The sequence below is a fragment of the Nelusetta ayraudi genome, unplaced genomic scaffold (assembly GCF_046127955.1).
Source record: "Nelusetta ayraudi isolate G7.1 ecotype Tasmania unplaced genomic scaffold, CSIRO-AGI_Nayr_v1 ptg000007l, whole genome shotgun sequence".
Classification (NCBI taxonomy): Eukaryota; Metazoa; Chordata; class Actinopteri; order Tetraodontiformes; family Monacanthidae; genus Nelusetta; species Nelusetta ayraudi.
This window is the reverse complement of record NW_027466057.1, coordinates 2,628,164-2,647,313: the sequence shown is the minus strand read 5'-3', so window position 1 is coordinate 2,647,313 and position 19,150 is coordinate 2,628,164. Positions and strand designations below refer to the sequence as shown.

At 44.9% G+C, this 19,150-nt stretch overlaps 3 protein-coding genes across 9 annotated transcripts in view; 2 read left to right on the top strand and 1 right to left on the bottom strand.

The window, feature by feature from the left end:
* Positions 1-13,362, top strand: part of bahd1 (bromo adjacent homology domain containing 1) — a 34,916-nt gene extending 21,554 nt beyond the window's left edge. For 3 of the 4 annotated variants that reach the window (XM_076017826.1, XM_076017824.1, XM_076017827.1), the window contains 5 exons: positions 4,144-4,556; positions 5,503-5,662; positions 5,759-5,838; positions 9,214-9,305; positions 9,595-13,362. In XM_076017826.1, the coding sequence (XP_075873941.1) occupies positions 4,144-4,556; positions 5,503-5,662; positions 5,759-5,838; positions 9,214-9,305; positions 9,595-9,787 (938 nt within the window). In that variant the 3' untranslated portion in view covers positions 9,788-13,362. The remainder of the gene's footprint in view (positions 1-4,143; positions 4,557-5,502; positions 5,663-5,758; positions 5,839-9,213; positions 9,306-9,594) is intronic. The other variant, XM_076017828.1, reaches the window with a different exon arrangement.
* A 1,247-nt stretch (positions 13,363-14,609) lies between these two features.
* ccdc32 (coiled-coil domain containing 32) lies at positions 14,610-16,271 on the bottom strand. The gene is made up of 4 exons (XM_076017837.1): positions 16,129-16,271; positions 15,616-15,866; positions 15,361-15,514; positions 14,610-15,267 (listed from the first exon to the last, which is right to left on the bottom strand). Exons 1-4 carry the CDS (start codon positions 16,140-16,142, stop codon positions 15,078-15,080), a joined length of 609 nt encoding a protein of 202 aa, XP_075873952.1. The 5' UTR covers positions 16,143-16,271; the 3' UTR covers positions 14,610-15,077.
* A 14-nt stretch (positions 16,272-16,285) lies between these two features.
* On the top strand, positions 16,286-19,108 carry pcmtl (l-isoaspartyl protein carboxyl methyltransferase, like). Of its 4 annotated transcripts, none has more exons than XM_076017832.1 (9): positions 16,291-16,408; positions 16,781-16,919; positions 17,138-17,242; positions 17,378-17,409; positions 17,514-17,618; positions 17,705-17,825; positions 17,908-17,993; positions 18,249-18,418; positions 18,652-19,108. In XM_076017832.1, the coding sequence occupies exons 2-9, from the start codon at positions 16,802-16,804 to the stop codon at positions 18,686-18,688; spliced, it is 774 nt and encodes a 257-aa protein (XP_075873947.1). In that variant the 5' UTR covers positions 16,291-16,408; positions 16,781-16,801; the 3' UTR covers positions 18,689-19,108. The 4 variants fall into 4 exon arrangements, with proteins under 4 accessions (XP_075873951.1, XP_075873947.1, XP_075873949.1 ...); XM_076017834.1 differs by having other exon boundaries at positions 18,616-19,108; XM_076017833.1 differs by having other exon boundaries at positions 16,306-16,443.
* The last annotated feature ends 42 nt before the right edge of the window (positions 19,109-19,150 follow it).

Sequence of the window (19,150 nt, the reverse complement as noted above, 5' to 3'; positions counted from 1 at the left end):
AGGACCTCCTTTGTGTGAGTATGAATACAAGCTGCCTGCTGTTGAATACAGGGCTGATTGTGCGAGCTCCAGTGTCAGCAGTGACTGAGTGAGTAAGTCAGAGATGTGAAGCAGAACAGGAAAAGTCTTTGTGCGATGGCTGCGGTGGCGCACACACACACACACACACACACACACACACACACACACACACACAGTGTCGGAATGTGTCAGAATGTGGTCGAAAACACCTGAACTTGTCCTCAAAACAACATTTAATAATCAAGCGTAACGCCATGTGCACACACGCACACACACACACACACGTATTGCTACACCTCAACTGCAATCCTTCTGCCTCTGTGGTCCCAAAACCAGGTCAGAGTTTAAGGGTTGAGACGACCCCCGACACAGGAAGCAGCTTAACGTTCTATTTTCTTCCTTTTTTTTTCTTTTCTTTTTTTCAACGATCACGTCTGCTCCCGGAAGACTAGAAAATTTTCCACCTTGCAAACCAAAGTGTAACTTTCTCTAAAGTCCAGGGAAGACTCTCGAAAACAGCAGCAAACTAGTGAGGTGATTGGAGCAATCCCCCAATTGTCACGGATCAATCAGATTTGTTTGCTGCCAGCCCCGGCAAGGCTTCTGTCATTGACTGCCTACTCAAGTCTAATTAGCCAGCGTAGTCAAATCTGTGTGAGGCCGAAATACAAGGAAATGATATCATGTCAGGCCTCTGTCGATTAAATCCTCGTTATCTCTTTCCGGCGATGATCCTTATCTTACCGCACATGTTGTCGCACAGTGCCAGCGAAACAGGCATAGCTGAACCCATGAAATCATCCTTGAAACTCCCACATTTGACCCATTTTCAAGGGATACTTTGAGATCTTCATCCTAGAGCCCAGTTGAGCAGCAGTGCAATATTGAATATCGCAAATGCTTTATAGATCACTAGAAAACAGCTGGATTAGCCCTCTGTTTACAACCTCCCTCAAAAATGTATACTTTCTTGACCGACAAGACCACAAGGCGGAAACAAACACCTGGTTAATGTTGTCACTGATGAAGGAGAGGTATCGCCGGGGCCCCTTGTGACATCACACAGACCTGGTTTCCAGAAATAAATTGTTAGCATTTGAAACGGGACACAAATGGCCCCCCGGCCAACAGTGGTATTATTTTCTGCCTTTTTCTCTTTCACTATCGTTAATGTTACATGTATGTGGCCCTAAATTACAAACCCGCTGCAGCTCTGACTCACGCAGCCTGTGGGCCATTGAATGTAGATGAAGTAGGTCTGTGCTTTTTTTTTTTTTTTCTTTATCTGAGCACTCACAATGAAATAAATACACTGTAACACACAACCACTGGTTTCACTTAAAGGTTGTTGGTGTGCTGTTTTTTTTTAAATTTATTTATTTATATATATATATATAAATCATCATCTTTCCCACCCTGGATGGGCCCTGTGCAGTCCGGTGCCCCCGAGGTGCGAGACCGGCTGGGCTTATGGGGACCTTGCCACTTGTGGCGGGGTCCCCCTTCCCCCAATCCCGGGACCGGGCCGCTGCCCGGGTGGTCCCCTTGCGCCGCTCGGGGGCGGGTGGGCGGCGACGACCTGAGACACGGGGGTCTGACAATGGTGGGCGGGGGCCCACGGATTGAGTATTTAATTTTATCTTTTTTTTTAATTATTTATCTTCTTCTTTTACAGGACACAGGGGGAACCAGGGGGGACTCTCGCTCGGGGGCCCGCTTTGCCGGCGTTGGGGGCGGGGGTACGGCTGTGGCCCCGGGGGCCGGGGGGGGGCTGTCCCCTGGTGCCGGGGGGTCCCGGGGCGGTGGGGGTGGCTGGGGGGTGTGGGGGGTGGAGGGGGCCGGTTGATGCGCCATACTGGGTCCGTAGGGGGGGGCCTCTGGGTGCCCGGGCCTGCCCTGGGTACCGATCCTCCCGGTGGGTGAAGGGGCTGGGTCCTGTCATGGGGATGAGTCTGGTCTCGCTTGCCCTGGGGGGCCCCCGTCCGGGGGCCGGGCTCTGCTGCCTGTCCGCCCTGGGTGGTGTCCCTTCTCCTTGGGGTATCTGCCTCCCTGTCATCCTGCCCTGGCTCCTCGTGGGGCGGGTGCCCTCCGGCCCGGGGGCCTGCTGCTCCGGGCCTCTTCCTGGCCGGCTTTGCGGCGGGTATGCCGTGTCCGGGGCCCCCCCCCCCGGCTCGTCGCTGGCGTGGGGTGGTTGCGGCCTCGGAGACCGCACTAATTGGCAGCCTACTTCCAGTGACGTACTTAAACACACCCACCCCCACATTCAGGTACACACACCACCACATCCATACACACACTACCACATCCATACACACACACACACACACACACACACACACACACACACACACACACGTATACACAGATGCAAACATGCACATACACACAAGTATACACACATGCAAATATACACACACACCCGCACACACGCACACACACACACAAATATTCACAAGCGCGGGTACACTGTTGTACACTATTGCATAGCTTATTGTCTTATTGATCCATGAGTAGATTATTATCATCGTTATTATTACTATCAACATTATTATTATTATTATTATTATTATTATTATTATTATTACTATTATTATTATTATTATTACTATTAACGTTGCTATTATTATCATCGCTATTATTATTAACATCACTGTATGAACTCGCATGTATGTTTGTATGGGTATATATGCACTATCTGACAATTAGCTATGCATATTTACGATCTGTTTTGTTCTCTTTTAACACAATTGTATATTGTTGCCAGTTGCCTCCTCTACTCCTCTCTCTCTATCCCTCTCATCATCTCATCATCCCCCCCCCCCCCCCCCCGACACACACACACACTCATTTCCCCTCTCTACTCACCTCCCTATCTATCCCCCTCAGTCCGGTCATGGCCAGAATGTCACCAAGAACATTATAATAAAACCACTGAAGAGGTAGCTCCTGAAACCACCCACGTGGCTCACACTCTCAAGATCTACCTCTGAGAATAAAATCTGTCAGCCATCATAGACATTCAGAGACACTTCTGCTTGTCATTATGGCCGGACCGGACAAGGAAAAAAAAAAAAAAAAAAAAAAAAAAAAAAAAAAAAAAAATATATATATATATATATATATATATATATATATATATATATATATATGTATATGTATATGTATATATATGTATATATATATATATGTATATATATATTTATATATATATATACATATATATATATATATATATATACATATATATACATATATATATATATATATATATATATATATATATATACATATATATAAAAACAGTTTCATACTCATTTCATTGTTACAAGTCCTCTTTGTCATGCAGTGACGCTTTCATAATGCGTCATCATTCATGCACTCAGTGGATTTCAGAAGTGTTGCTCAAAGCATCACTGTGTAACTGCGTTCACGTAAACACACTGTTGGTAATCCATTTTATTCCAGGGCATTTTTGACTAGCAGCTTCTGGTTTCAAATTATACATAATGACACATAAGGATTATTGCTATTATTATTAGTAAATGTACATTACATTTTACATTTAATAATGTTTTTGCCTTTGTGAGAGTTCAGCCTCTCAAATAGTTTTCAGGTAGAAGTAGAGGAATGATAAAATGTAAAGTCAGTGTTGTTATTACTTAGAACATCGAAGGTGTTAATGCTTTATGGAGTCATTTATGGAACAAATTTATCTTCTTTATCTATAAAAAATATTTCGTTTTTCAAGGTTGAGCTATTTTCAGAGAATTCAACTCAAGTTGGGTCTAATTGAAATCATACATAGTAACATGCAAAACTCACAGAAAGCAGATGCTTGGATATATTTGTATGTTAATGCATTTAAAAAAGACAACACATACACGCACAGAAGCACAGCGCTAAATTATTTACCCCGGTGTCGTTGCGCTGCATAATGAGGCTTGTCGCCGTTAATGCCGCGCCGTGTTTGCACTGAGTCGCTGCTGTTACAGGCTGTGATTGACCCTAATTGAGGCTGTTTGTTATTGTCTCCCGCCTCAGCCGCGGTGACGAGGGTCCTTCGCATTCCGCTCGTGTAACCGAGGCGCGCTGGCGCTCACTCTTTATTTTTCTTCTCCCCAGAAGACTTCCCGTCCACGCTCGGCGACCACCACGGTCCCCACTCCTCCATCCCCATCTGCCCCAATCCCAGAATCCTCACCGGCTGCCCCATCCCCAGCGTGCCTCCAGCCGGCCAATCAGTGCCCCACGTGCAGACGCCGCTCTCCGACCCCAGCCAGCCGCAGGCCCCCCTGCAGGTGGCCAAGGAGTGTCCGCAGAGTGCCAAATCGCCCAGCGGGTCCAGGTCTGGCGTGCGCGGCGCCGGCGCCGTCGGCTCGGCCGTTCGCCCTCTCGACAGGGACGAGAAGCAGAAGCTGGTCTCCGTCGGCGTCGTTGAGCGTAAGGTCGCCAAGCAGCCCAAGCACCGGCGGCAGAAAGCCACCAACGGCTGGCAGCCGGTGGGCCTGCCCTTCCAGAAGAAGGTCTTCACAGTGGTAGGTGGTGGGCTACTCACGAGGCGGGTCGACCCGAGACTTTTTAACTTTATTGGGGGGCGGCAATACAGTGACATTAACAGACGGACTGTGTGTGTGTGTGTGTGTGTGTGTGTGTGTGTGTGTGTGTGTGTGTGTGTGTGTGTGTGTGTGTGTGTGTGTGTGTGTGCCAATTATAAATCTAATATATAATAATAAATAATACTATAATTATAGTGTTATTATATATTAACACAATTTTTTAAACCGCTAAAATAATTAGTTTTGACAGACTGACAACAAATGTGTTTGTATGGATATACTATTATACACATTAATATTCAAAAATAGGCTTAGCGAGCTATTGTTGATACGTTGAATACATGGAAGGAAAGGAGAAAGACTATTGAGTTTTTTTTTTTAAGGGTTTTATTATCTTTAGTTGCTATATTCTGCTTGATTTGCCCAAAAAGAGATGCTCGGGTTAATGTGTAAAATGCATTATGTCGATGTATTCTGTTTGTTGTACACTTGGAAGGGACATTCGCCAGACTGTTAACAATCACATTTGTGACAGAATGAAAAAGCCGTGTTCAAAGACATATCAGCCTGTGTAATGACAGCGGGTTGCGGGTCAAGCCGGGTTGTGATAATTGATGCGGTTCAGGCTGGGACGAGTCAAATTATTGATCACTGCGGGACCCGCAGGTCGTCAAAAACCCTGAGCCGCGCACCGCTAGTGGCTGAGGCTTGTGATTGTCGCTAAGTGGACGCAGCTCAGTCTGGTGTGAACGGAGCTGCCTGTCGTCCGATCGGTTTTGTCAAGCGTCGCATTCAAACTTCTGTTTTCCTTTTTTTGACTTCAATCCGAGCCCGTCGACGTCCACCTTCTTGCCATTCAGCTCGAAGGCTCGTCCTTATCGTCTCGGTGCTGCCGGAGGTTCTCAGTGTGTGCCTGTGTCCGCAGGAAGAGGAGGCTCCGGTGCTGAGGACGTGCTTCAAGGGCGTCCAGAGGGACGGCGAGCACATTCAGGTGAGGGACACCGTTCTTCTCAAGTCGGGGCCGAGGAAGAAGTCCCTGCCTTACGTGGCCAAGATCTCCGCCCTGTGGGAGGAGCCCGAGACAGGTAGGGACCCGCGTGGCTTCTGCCTGGAACACCAGAGTGACCGGAGAACCTGACGCTGAAGCCTGTGCTGTCCCCTCACCCACCTCTGTCCCACAGGAGAGCTGATGATGAGCTTGTTTTGGTACTACCGTCCAGAGCACACACAGGGAGGACGGAACCCCAGTGTTCATTCTGAAGTAAGGAGGCAAACTTCCTTGTTATTGAGCTCTTTGTGTCTCTACCTCTGTTTACATGCGCAAGTTTCTCCAATCTGATCTAAACCTTGGTTGATTGTGAATTCCAAATGAAATTTCAATGCGAATAGACCGGATCGGATCAGAATCTTCCGATTGACGTGTTTACATGAGGCATTTTTTAACCTGATAGGTCCTTTATTCTGATTATTTGTGTCCATGTAAACATAGCTGTGTGTGCAGTGATTTTTACCTTGTGGATTTCAGTTCGCCGTTGATGGAGAACAATGGTTGCTTGTTTTAGCAGAACTCAGTGTTCCACTAGTTAAAATAGGATTTGAACAGACCTTTATTGTTAATGGTAAGAATGCTAAAATGCTGAAAATACTATCTCTGGAGACCCAAGCACAAATACACAAACACACACACAAAGCACACACACTCTTGTGTGTGACACGAGGGATTGTTTTGAGATCGTCACCCCCCCCCTCCTCCAACATCACCCGAAACGTCTCACTTCTGTGAAGTGACTCATTTTTAACCCTAAATCAACAAAGTCTTCTTTCAACGCGCTGCTCCAGTGTTTACACATTCTGATAACCATCAGCCAGTGGCCTCATTTTTATCTCCAAACATTTCTTCATCATGAACAACTGCCGCAAAAAAAAAAAAAAAAAAATCACAGTGCAAGGCGTTGCAACCATGCAAATCACTTCTTTTTTAAAACATTTTCATGATATGAGTCAGTCGGCTGAAAAACATTTCCTGCCTGCGACTTCTCTCATTGTATAAAACAAATGATACACAGCTCCATTTAAAAATCTATGTTTTTTTTTTTTATTGGTGACAAATATAGTTTCAATGCAAATTCATTCTTGGTTGGAAAGTACTTAGAAAAAACCCGAGGATCCTCTGACAGCTCGTGTTTGCAGCTGCGAAGACTCGAACTGGGAGCTCGTAAAGTGGAGATTTGCCAGCAAACACAAATCTCCTCCGAGTCTGCGTCCGTCCCCTGTTGAGGAAAGCCACTGAGCACTTTCCAGCGCTCATGTCTAGAAAAGCCTCAAAGTAAAAAGTAATCAAACACCATTTTAGCGAAGAGAGTCTTTTGATTTCCACAGTGGACTGCGGTGAAGCGTCATTTGAACCGAGACCGGCCTTTTCTCACCGTAATTGGTCCTGCTGGGGTCTTTACGTGCGCATTTTCTCTTTTAATTGCCGGAAATTTTCAAACATCACAACAGAATTGCGGTTCAAAGGGGGTCGCCGGAGGTTTTTGGCTCAGGAACTCAGGTGGAGCAACTGAGAATGCGTCTCGGTGGTCCTCTGGTTGGTGGGATGCCAGATGGAGCATCGAATAATGCCGCCGTGAGTGGTGCTCTCTGGGAAAAAAAAAAACTCCAGAAACTGGAAGTGGAAATGCGAAGGGTAATTCAAGTTCGCTTGCTAAGTGATGTGAATCTGACATGAGGACCTGTTTGAAAAAAAAAGAAAGAAAGAAAGAAAGAAAGAAAAACCTTCAGAGGCGCAAGCGAGACAGAGAACACGTGACCAGCAAGACAAAAGACGACCTCAGTGAGATTATTAAGCAGACTGGGGATTTCTGACCGCAGTTTGAGAGGCTTTCATTTCATCAGAAATGAAAAACAAATATGGGAGGATGCATAAGAAATTAATTCCCGTTGCGATTTAGACCTCAAAATGCCTCTTACAAACAACTAGAATAGAAGAGACGTGAAGAGTTGGAGTGGCTGGCAAACAAATATCTCATTCATCAGGTGTAAGGTGCATACCGGGCGGGTGTCATCAATTCGAAGGAACTGATGAAAGGAGGACAGCAATTCTGAGATGAAAATCAAGGAGGTACGAGCTGAAGATGAGGGAGTGGAATTTTTGTGGTTTCAAAAAGAGATGCAGAAGGAAAAGAACGAGCGCTTCTTCAGAGGAAACCTGGTAGGACAGATTGAGGTTTTCCTTTCCGAGCGTATCCTCCCAGCCGATGTGGGGCCGACCCCACGAGTACCGGTATTGATCTACGGCAGCGGCCCCGAGGCCTCGCGCTCAGGCGCCGGTTGCAAGTGGCCCAATCCACCTCGTTCCAGCAAGCAGCCAGCCAGAGGAGCGGCGGGGACGGAGGGAGACGACTCGGCTGTGAAAGTGCTTCTGAGGGGCTGCGGGATCTGTTCAGGCAGAAAGGAGGGGCCTTGGCACGCATGCACGCACGCACGCACGCACGCACGCACGCACACACTCATACAGACACTCCCAGCTCCCATCATTCTGAAGTTAGGTTGAAGGAGATGATGCGTAAAACCGGACGCTTTCTCTTTTTATGACTAATTTTGAAAAGAAACGGCTTCATCTCGATGAACTGCTCGCCCCTCCCCCTCTTCTTCCTCTGCTCCCCTCTGGAGGTCTTACACTCTCTAACATGCCGTTCACGTCACGTGAGGGCCAAAATGAAAGAAATCTGTTAATTTAGGATGACCTTTTACTACGCTATCGCCCTAAGATAATAATGAGAAATGGGATTTTGTTATTTATTTGTTTCACTTTGTTATTGAATTATTCATTTCTTTTTTATTGGGGAACATTTATTTTTCTTGTTCGGTGGCATTTCTGGTTTTATGACCTCTCAAAAAAATTTTTTTTTTGCTTCCTAATGTACCGGGGAGTCTTGTAATGTCTGCCTTTGGTGTTTTATTTTGTTGTGTTGTATCCAATGGTGTGTTTGATATTATGCGTAAGTGATGGGCCGCATTCAGGGTGACAGGAAACAAGAGTGCCAGAACATTTCAGCGGCTGTAAATATGTCTGGAACTTGGAAAATAAAAATGAAAAAAAGAAAGGGAAAAAAAAACCCAGGAGAAGAAAATATGTCTCAAAGAGAGAAGAAGCACACACGCAGAGAGATGTGAGAGCTTCTCTCAGGCTTCTGCTGGCTTTGTTTGCTCTTGTCAGTAGTATCCCAGAGGAACAAGACGCTTTCTCGCAAATCTGCAGAAACAGTAAACTGCGTGAAATATGTTGTTTCTTCGCTGAGCTGCAAAAAAAAAAAAAAGGGAAAAACCCAAAGACACATTATGGCAGCAGTGAAGCAGCTGAGCTACGGCTGTTTCTCCTGCTGCTAAACGTGAAGCAGGCAGGCAGGCTAGTAGGCAGGCAGAGGGACAGACAGACAGACAGACAAGCAGGGTGGTAGGCAAGCAGACAGGCAGTAAGACAGACAGACAGACAGGTGCTTCCTTCGTCTACTGACGTGTGGACCTTGAACAATCTGACCTGTTTTTTTCTTGTGGTTTGTAATGTGAGTTGTTTTGTTTTTTTTTGTGAACGCAGCCCTAACACTGTTCTGTCGTGTTGTGTCGTGTCGTGCAGAATGAGATCTTCGCATCTCGCCACCAGGATGTGAACAGCGTGGCCTGCATCGAAGACAAATGCTACGTCCTAACATTGGCACAGTATTGCCGGTAAGCTGGACGGGCGACATTTCCATTTTGTTACAATATGTGTTGTGTTTATTTTATTTTTTTTTATGTTTTCACTGCCTGTTTTGTGCCAGTGTGGAACTCACAACCATGTTGTTGGTTTTTTTTTTTTTAAATACGTGAAAGATTACATTTTAGATTTCTTGCTGGCCAGCGACTTTGTCTAAGTTTTGAATTTAGGTCCCACTGTGTGTTTGACTTTGACACCCCTGCTACCACTAGAAGATGTTGCCAGTTGGGCTTCCTGACCGATATTTCTGCCCCTCCTCAGATTTTGTGCCTTGGTGAGACGCCGTAGGGACGGCGTGCTCGACAGTGCCGCCTCCCTCATTGTGCCACCCGCTGTAGGCAACGCAATGCCCACCCACCACTGTGTGCCCGATGACGTCGACCCCGAACTGGTGTTTTTCTGTCGACACGTCTACGACTTCCGCTACGGACGCCTCCTCAAGAACCTGCAGTAGCGCCGCCCGCCGGCGAGTCACCGAGCGCGACGGGACGACGTCCGAGACGACGACGACGACTCCGCCTCCTCCCACCTCCCACACCGTGTCGGCGCCAGTCGACGCTTCGATTGGCTCCGTGTCCGCAACGTTTAGGATGGAGGATCGTGAGCCGAGCTTCTTGTTTTGTTTTGGGAGATCCCTCGCTCATACCTACACGCCATACATTTATTTAGTGCTTTGGCATATCGTGAAGAGGCGGCGTGAAAACGGTCTCTGTCGTGTGCAATGGCTCTTCGGTGTCGTAGCAGCTGTGTGAAGAACCTGAACGTACTCCGCTGTAGAAAACGCCACGGTAGCTCTTATTAGAAATGTGACATTTCATCCATGTGAGGAGAGGCTGAGGACACTCTGTGTGTCTGTTTTATAACTGAAGACAGGAAACAACGAGGTCAGATGTTCAATCAAAAGCTGCTCAGCCAAGAGGAGGGTTGTTTTTTTTTTTTTTTCAAGACCGTGTGTGAGCTCTTCAGCAATATGAGGTGCACAAGTGCCGGTTGCTCTCGCCAGCATCTCTCACCTTCACGCGTGCGACTTCCCTCGTTTCGAGCGGGGGATCGAGCACTGTGCCGGCGACTTTTTTGTAATCACTGGCTCGCCGTCCAAGACGGCAGGCTGTGAAACACAAGAGCACCTCGTGTTGCGTCAGCGCTGACATTAAAAGGGTTTAGTAGGGCGTATTGGCTCCTGAGCTAGCTGTTTCCGGCCTTTGACATGGTTGTGGGCCTCTAGTGCGCGAAGAAAGGAAAAAAAAAATACATCTTTGTTATTTGCCATCTCCGTGTTTGAATGAATTTTGTCTTGTGCTCCAAATACCGTCAGTGAAGTGGCTAACTGGGGTTTGAGAGGTTTAAAGCCACAACTGTTGGGCTAAAATTCGCGGCAGCGGTGAAGTTTTGTCGCAATCTGCCCTCCACCAGGGAAGCACAGTTGTGTTCACTTGATTTTATTTTATTTGTTTGCAGTATGAAGACGTCCGTCAAGCCCAGCATTGAGGGGGACTTCTCTTATGCCGATGCTTTCAAACATTTTACTTTGTCAAAGCTGTTTGCCCGAGGTGTGATTTTAAGATCTGGCGTCAGCTTATTGTACATTTTGCATTTATATATCCGGACGAGTGTGTATGTGTATTCATGGCAGATGGCATCAGTCGGTCACTTATATCCTTGTTTGTTCACCACTACGGTGGTGAGTAATGTATTCAGTGTAGCATTTAGAAAATGTGTTGATGATTCATTCCCTACGTTTGAGAGGAGATATGTATTTATTTCTGTACTAAGAAAATATAATTTATTTTCAAAAAAATTTTCTAAATAATTTTAAGGTATAGAGTTTTAGACAAGTGGCTTTCATTCCCGATTAGAGAGGAGAAGGCGTCTGAGTGGCCTCTCCGTAGCTGCACTGTCCACCATGAAAAGTGTGTGAGTCGTTCGCTCCTCGTGCTTCTGTAATCGATTGAGCTCGCCTGCTCCCTCCTTCCCCCCGATGCAAACCTTTTAAATGTTGTGTTGAGCCGATTAGATTTGAAGACGTATCTGGATGTCCGGCAATGATAGAGCGACACCCGCTAAAACGCGTGACCAGAGAAGTTTTTGACCTGCAGGACCAAAATGTCCATTTTCCCTCCATTCACTTCATCTCAAGCTTTGCCTCTTCACCTTTAAAACGCTGAATTTTACGGTGATCTGAACTTACCTTGCCATTAGCCTGTGCCCTTGCTGCCTTAGAGAACATTCCTAGCCTTTCATCTAGAAGTGTGTTATCAGCCCGGGGTGTAATGAAGCTCTTTAAGTGTGCTGCTCTTCCTGATTCCTTGACGCTTGGAATGCGAAGCAGGTCCCGCTGCCGCGTTGGTGTGATGCGGCAGCTCCTCAACTCATCCTCTTGGCAGCCCCCTCACTTTGACGACAGTCCGCCAGGGTTTGACTCAAAGTCTAACAGCCAGCGCGCCGCTTATTTACTCTCCTGTCGAGAGTTAAATGAGAAGATCGATACCACTTACTAAAGACTGAAACGTAAAGCTGCGGCTCGCGGCCGACCGTCTTGGCTCTGAAGCGAAGACTGCTGAGCAAAAAAGCCGAAAGTCAAGTCGGGGCTTTTGGATAAATTTCAATTTGCAAAAAAGAAAAAAATGGAAGTCTGAGAACTTGATCACGGCCCCCCACTTTTTCCCCCCTCGTCTCAGTGCATCGTGCTCAGCTCAGCTAATCGCGTGCGGGCTGCAGTTTGTGTTTAGCAACCTGATTTTCCAACCTAACTTTAGACTGGAGACACTTGAGTTTTGTAGTTTTGCGCTTCTTGCAGAGCAGCAGCTGCAGTCATTGCAGCCCAGACGAGGGCACACTTTTCCAGACATTCCAAGTTGTTGTTTTTGTAATAACACAGTCTTGGGGAGAAAAGTTTTCCGACACCGTGAAAGTGATCTCAAATCTCAAATTACATTGTCAAATTTTTGGGGAAAATATGTAAGCTGCATCAGACAGACACAAGCAAATGCAAATGTTTTTATACTTTACTTATTGTTAACTTGGAAAAAAAATGGCAAAACTTAATGCTTGCTTGCTCTGCGCTTTCCCTGGATGTCTGCGGCAAGGGACACTTTCTGGCTGAAACATTTAGTTTTGACCTCAACAGAGGAGTGGCGCAGTCATGCATTACTGCTTTCTGAACACAATTTCCTGGCACAGAGTGTCAAGGAGGGAGGTGTCGCAGCCGAGGGTTTGTGCACTCAAACCCCTCTGGCTGACAAGTGCTGCTCTGCATCAAGACTGAAACTACAGCTCACTGTCAGGCTGCAGAGAGGATCACTTTTCTTTGTTTGCGTTGATCAACATGAAATAGATTTAGCGACGCGCGAGCAATGGTGTAAATTTGACCGTCAGCCACACCCCCTCCACAATGGTTTATTTCCCCCATTTGTAGCAGACCAAAGTTGTCGGTTCACACCAACACCACAGCAAACTTTACAGCACTCGTCGTCCACCCAGTGCACAAAAGAGGAAGTGGGTAAACTAAATTCGGTCAGAGTATTTACAGTAAAAGCCCCCGGACGGTGAGACACCACACACGTGACATGTATATGGCCTTAGGAATCACCCAGCAAGCTAATTGTGCTCAATCAAGAAGTGTGATACTTATTGTCTTAATTGGTCCTCTGTGCCTGTTCCCCCATCGAGCCACATTTTACTCCAAGCATTTCCCACCAAGCGAAGGACAAGAAGCCGCTGTTTGTTTTTACCCACCCTCCAAATGCCTTTCATTCTCGTCCGACGGCGCCGATCTGGAATCGCCACGCGGAAATGTTTGCACCAAAAAAAAAACTGAGACAGAGGGTGAACACGGATTCGGTGTCAAACGAATAAGAAAATCGACATTTGGGTTCTTCTGGTGTGATTTTATGTTGTTATTCTTTGCATGGCGTTTTGGAAATATCCTGGAATTATTAATCACAGCACAGATTATTTGTATAGTTTCAAATGGACCTCTGTAATATAAGAAAAAATATTTAATTGTAATAAATAATATATGGGTTTGAACTCGTGTTTGAATTGTCCTTTAGCGTTGCAAATTTCATTGTTTTTCATCATTTTGGCTGCTTTGGAAGTACTGCCACGGGTATGCGTTTTGTTTGAGGAGGGTGTTGAGATTATAATGTAAATATTAATGTTTCAAATGTGTTTATATGTTGACACCAACTCCAGGCCAGATCAGCATATATAAAGATGCTAATAGTATTCATTTAAAAGAAAAAAAATGTCTTAATTGTTAATGGGTCTTGCCTATAATAACTGCTTGGGGAAATTACTTTTGCTGCTGACACTGAACATTTTATGTTATTTGCTTTTTAGATGTCACAGTTAATTTTGTAATTAGTGATCTCCTGGTTTTTGCATGGCTGTTTGGCTGATTTTCTCTCACAGATGTGGCTACCCTGTCCTCGCGTGCACAAGTGAAGAAGAAGAGAGAAGAATAGCTTCCAGAGTGACATGAAGAGGGCGAAAGAAAGAAGATGAACCTCTGCACCTTCACAGGCGACATAGTCGAACTGTGGACATCGCTGCCTCTCGTCTGACTTGCAGGTTTGCTGCAGTAGGGGTAATTGTCCACACGGGGGCGAACTGGGCTATTATCTCGATAGGTCAGGACGATCAACTGTTTTTCAGTGATGCAGATTTATTTCGGCATGAATAGTGATACAAGAGAACGTGCAAGCTCGGAGGAAATCTGTGACAGAAAGCTGCCTCAACATAAACTAGCTGTAAAATGAATTTGTCAATACTGCTGCAGAGCAGCTTCTCTGAAGAGCTGGGTTAAATTTCTTCTCACCTTATGCTTCTGGGCATCCATAGCCAAACTGCTTCGCTTTGTCATTGTCTTGAATAACTGATCCAGACAGGGAGTTCAAAACACCATCATAATATTGCTCCAAACAGCTTGCCTGATGCAGTCCTACTCACAAGAAGATTGTTTTGGAATGTTTTGCTTAAATGAGACAGAAAACAGCTGTCCTTGAAATGTTTTATTGTGCATCAACCATGTGCTTAATTATGGCTTTGAATTTGAACTGTACTTTCCTTCACTATTCAGGCCTCTGATGAATAAGAAATCAAGCTTCTGACACACAACTTTGTGAATATGTATCACTTCTCATTAGTGGGAGAATATTTGCATCTGTAAAAGTCAGCATAAGTGTAGTTCAAATGACAAAAAGAGAGACTGAATTAAAGATTACACCCCCTGAGGTACAAATAAATAGTTGGTAATCAAAGACAGACACAGCAGCATAAACACGGACCATTTATTGACATAGCTCCACTGTAAATAACAAAGAAAGTTTAAAACAAAAAGACTGTCTGGATTTGCATGTATAATTCTTAAGTCTATTTTACATCATCACACTGCATGTGGTCCATCATCAGTTTGCATTTTTGATTAGCACTTTGGCTGAAAACAAAAGACGTAATGGGAGTTTTGACAAGATGAAATTCGACTGCTAATAGACTGGTCTCTTTTTTAACCTTTTATTCAATATTTACCGGATGCGATTAGGTTTAAAAGACCGATACAAGGACAAAACCTAAAGACCACATAAAGGACAGAACAACACCACAGCTGGTGGTCGCTGGGGATACAGACAACAATGTCAGGATGCATTTGCCTCTGAATGCTTTGGCCAAGACATTACTGCTAAAAGGAGTGTTGGGGTCACCGAGTTAGTTTCCCATTTTAGAGATTTTACTTCAAAAATGGCTTATTTCTCTGGGCTGTGAGTGTCATCTTCCTCTGAGTTGTGTCTGTCTCCCGCTGTGTCTTCATCAGTCTGTGTCTGACTCGGCTCAGCTGCTTCCTGAGTCTGCGTTGGCCTCAGGAGATATTGGAGCTCTTCTGCACTGATGGCCACCTTCTCAGGAACCAGCCACCTCTTAAAGTGTTCAAGGGCACTGAGGAAGGAAGGGAGTTGCAGGAAAAACTCAGAGTGATTGGCATCTGGACACATGCAAAGCAGATCGATTTAGGTGCTTTTTCCATCCTACCTTTCATCCATCTCACCACCCTGGAAGAGCTCAGAGGTCTGGGCATCGTGGAGGAATCTGTCCCAGCACTCTTTCTTTGCTTGGGACAGAGAGCGCAACATGTCCCTGGAGGTGACGTCGCTGGACTGACCCTTGAGTTTCTTCAGGCGGTTCTCTGCAATAGTTAGGGTTAGGTTGGGCAGTGTTATATACAGTTAGCGTTAAAAAATCATTAAAAAAAAAAAAGACAGATCGATGGAGGAATGTTTCCTATACCGAGACTGGCTATGTAGATCTCAGAATCCTCCATTGGCTCCCACTGGGCGCCGGAGGAACTGGCATTTGTCCCATTGAAATGGCCATTATGATTAAGTGGTTGTGCTGGCTGGAAGGAGTCGCTGAACTCCGTGTTGTTGTCCACCACTGCTTCCTCTCCCACCTCCGGCAAACTGGAGCAGATTTCGGACCACAGCTCCCCGCTGGAGCGGGGCTCCTGCCCCTCAAAGTCGTCAACCATTGAGGGGGAACTGACAGGCGACAGAACATTAATGCACATTGCACATCAGCCCAGTGAACGTTTTTTCCACCCGCGAGTAACACGAAAGATATGATAAATTGTATGATAAATTGGAAACGTAAAACAGAAGCTACGCAGCTTCCCCCCCCCTTAACAAACAGAAATACTTTGTGCTAATGGGCAAAATTATGTCGACGTTAGTGATTATTAGGTATTCTTGATTTTCATAAACAATCCATCTCATTAATAAACACATCCCACGTTAGACTTACCTGCGGAAAATCATGAATATACGAGCGATAGATTCCTCTGTCGTCTGAAAAGAAGGATTGTGTATTGTTAACTGTTAGCTTACTCGGTCAATCCCTTAACTCAACTTCCTTGTTTGGGCTGCAATGATTGGACGCCGTAGACGCCCGTCAGACTGTGTCGAAATCTGATTCGATGTCCATAGATTGACCACGAAGGAGACGCGCGCTATTGGTCAAGCATCTTTGAGGAGGAAACCCGGAACTATATCAGCTGAAGGAGAAAGTGGTGCAAATTGTAAAGGTAAATACATCTTTCATATCACCGCGTCATTGACTGTAAATATACATGGTGTCATGTATTTAATATCGCATGTATGTTTCACAGTATTAAATTAATGTTAGTTTGTCTTTTGTTAACAGTGATTACAGCAATATGCTCAGTCTGATTTGCATTATTATTTACTGCTCAAAGCAGTTGTTGCTGTCACGTCTTATGAGAATTCTATTCGCGTTCCAACTTTCTGTGTATTCTGCCTAAAATTATTAATAAAACGAAATAAATACCTCTATGACAGAATGTCGGTGTGCATGCAAAACTAAGACAGTGCATTGCTTAACAACCATATGTATGTGTGAGTGAGATTTGTTGTTGTCCATCGTCTTATCACTGCAGGAGGACGGTCCACAGTAGGACATGCTAGCAGCCTTGCGCCTGGCAGTAGTGGCTGTCCCAATGGGTGTGCTGCTGTCCCGCACCATGGCGTGGATGTCCAGCGGCAAAACGCACGCAGAGCTCATCAGCAGACTGAGAGGTAGGAGTTTTGACATTCCTAGATCTATGACCTAAAAATGGAAAACCCATAATGTAAAGATTTTTCTTGTGAAACAGTCTTTGTACTGACTGCATTTTCGTTTGAACTCTTGGCTCATTTTAATGTGCCATGCTGATTAAACAAACAGGGTAGGCGTTTTATGGCAAAACCTTTTTTTTAAATTCTGTTTCATGCCATTGTCTCCTCATTTTCTGTAGATCATGGTGTGATCCGTAATGACAGAGTGTTCAACGCTATGCTGGCTACAGACAGAGCGCTTTATTCTGCAGATCATCCCTATTCAGACTCTCCACAGTCAATAGGTACTCATTTTAGTCACGCACACACACATCAGTAAATGGCAGCTGAATGAAAACATTGTGACCTTGCGTTGAAGCTGTTTATTAGGCAGATTCATCTGACTCATGTAACTCAATGATGGCATTTCTTTATCACAGGTTATCGAGCAACTATCAGTGCACCACATATGGTGAGCAACAAACTAATGTGTTTCTAGATATTAGCAAATGTCTTAAATTAGAATCTATGCACAGGACTTCCATTGAACATTTGTCTTATTGGTTGAACTAACAGCACGCTCATGCTTTGGAGCTGCTTAGCGATAAACTTGCTGAAGGAGCGTCTGCATTGGATGTGGGTTCAGGAAGTGGATATCTTACTGCCTGCTTTGCAAGGATGGTAAGTCCATGTAAACCTTGCACCCTTTTAACATTTCAAAGATGATGCCATGAAAAACTCATTTGTCTGTTTCCCATTATTCATAGACAGGACCCAGTGGCAGAGTGGTTGGTATTGAGCACATGAATTCATTAGTCCAAATGTCTGTGAAAAATGTTCAGGCTGACGACCCAGAGCTTCTGAACTCTGGACGTATTAAATTTGTTGGTGAGTGCTGCCACATTTAAAATTCAGATGTTTTTTTAAACAACATAATTGTCAACAATTAAGTCACTGACTCTGTCCACAGTTGGAGATGGAAGGCTTGGCTTCCCGGATGGAGCCCCGTATGATGCCATTCATGTTGGTGCGGCTGCAGCCACTGTTCCTAAGGCTGTAAGGGCATTTACAGTATGGTGCACCCCTATTTGGAAGATAGAAAAGAAGAAGAAGCATGGCACAGCAAATCAAGATCTAAATATATTCACATACACAAATGTACACCAGCTAAAGTTTGATGTTACAAAAAACATTCCTTCAAAATACTTGTAGCTGCAGTTCAAAACTTGAATCGGAATAAGAGTAAGACAGAAATGGCACATTGATGAAAGATTGAGTTCAAAATTAATGTTTTTTCCCCCCAAATCATAGCTTCTGGAGCAACTGAAGCCAGGCGGGCGGTTAGTTCTGCCTGTTGGCCCTGATGGGGGCAGTCAGGTTCTAGAACAGTACGACCGCCAGAGTGATGGAACCTTTATTAAGAAAGCGTTGATGGGAGTGGTTTATGTCCCGCTTACAGACAAGGGCAATCAGTGGCCAGGGTATGTTATACTTTTTTTTTTTTTTTAACTGAATCATTAAAATAAATGCAATATAATGCTTTTATTTATTTATTTATTTATTTATTTATTTTTAAACAGTGCATTGTTTTTGAACATCCTCTGTCATCAGTTGGATTTTATGCAGCCATGAAAAAGATTTCAACTAAATAGTAAATCTGTTATTTGTCTCTCCCCAGAGATGAGCTCTGACTGCAGTGTGATTGCCTCTGCAGGAGGTGGCGCTGGTGCTGCATCTCTGGGACCCCATAGTTTTTGTTGGGTTCCTAATGACCAGCCCTGCCACTGGACTGTCCCCTGGCAACGAAGATGAAGGACCTTGCTTTGTCACAGACCACGAGCGCCTGTTGTCTAAGTGAAGACCGCAGGATGAATGACCTTTGCTTCCTTTTTTTAAGTGACTGACGTTGATGTGCAGAGAAGTCCAGCAAAATCAGACACTACAGGATGTGTTGTTGGAATGTTGGACGTATTTGGTTGTAAATGCCATAAATGAGAAAAACAATCAAGAGTACAGGGCACATATTTTACATACACAGTCAGTGAAATAACTGTACAATGTAGTTACGGCTATTTATGGAGTAAAAACTTCTCACTGACACATTTTATATGGAATTTTGAGACTTGTCAGTTCAAAGAGGGCATTGTGCCAAACATACATGAGCTCTTGATATATATATTAAAAAAAAATGTTTAAATGTTACTTTGTCTGTA

Excerpts from the sequence above, each read along its gene's own strand:
- pcmtl (XM_076017832.1), top strand. The coding sequence starts at position 16,802 with ATGCTAGCAGCCTTGCGCCTGGCAGTAGTGGCTGTCCCAATGGGTGTG. Across the intron at positions 17,243-17,377 it reads AGACTCTCCACAGTCAATAG|GTTATCGAGCAACTATCAGT; the intron begins GTACTCATTTTA and ends TCTTTATCACAG. Across the intron at positions 17,619-17,704 it reads CTGCCTGCTTTGCAAGGATG|ACAGGACCCAGTGGCAGAGT; the intron begins GTAAGTCCATGT and ends CATTATTCATAG.
- ccdc32 (XM_076017837.1), bottom strand. Across the intron at positions 15,515-15,615 it reads GATCTACATAGCCAGTCTCG|AGAACCGCCTGAAGAAACTC; the intron begins GTATAGGAAACA and ends TAACTATTGCAG. Across the intron at positions 15,268-15,360 it reads GGTGGTGAGATGGATGAAAG|TGCCCTTGAACACTTTAAGA; the intron begins GTAGGATGGAAA and ends TTCCTTCCTCAG.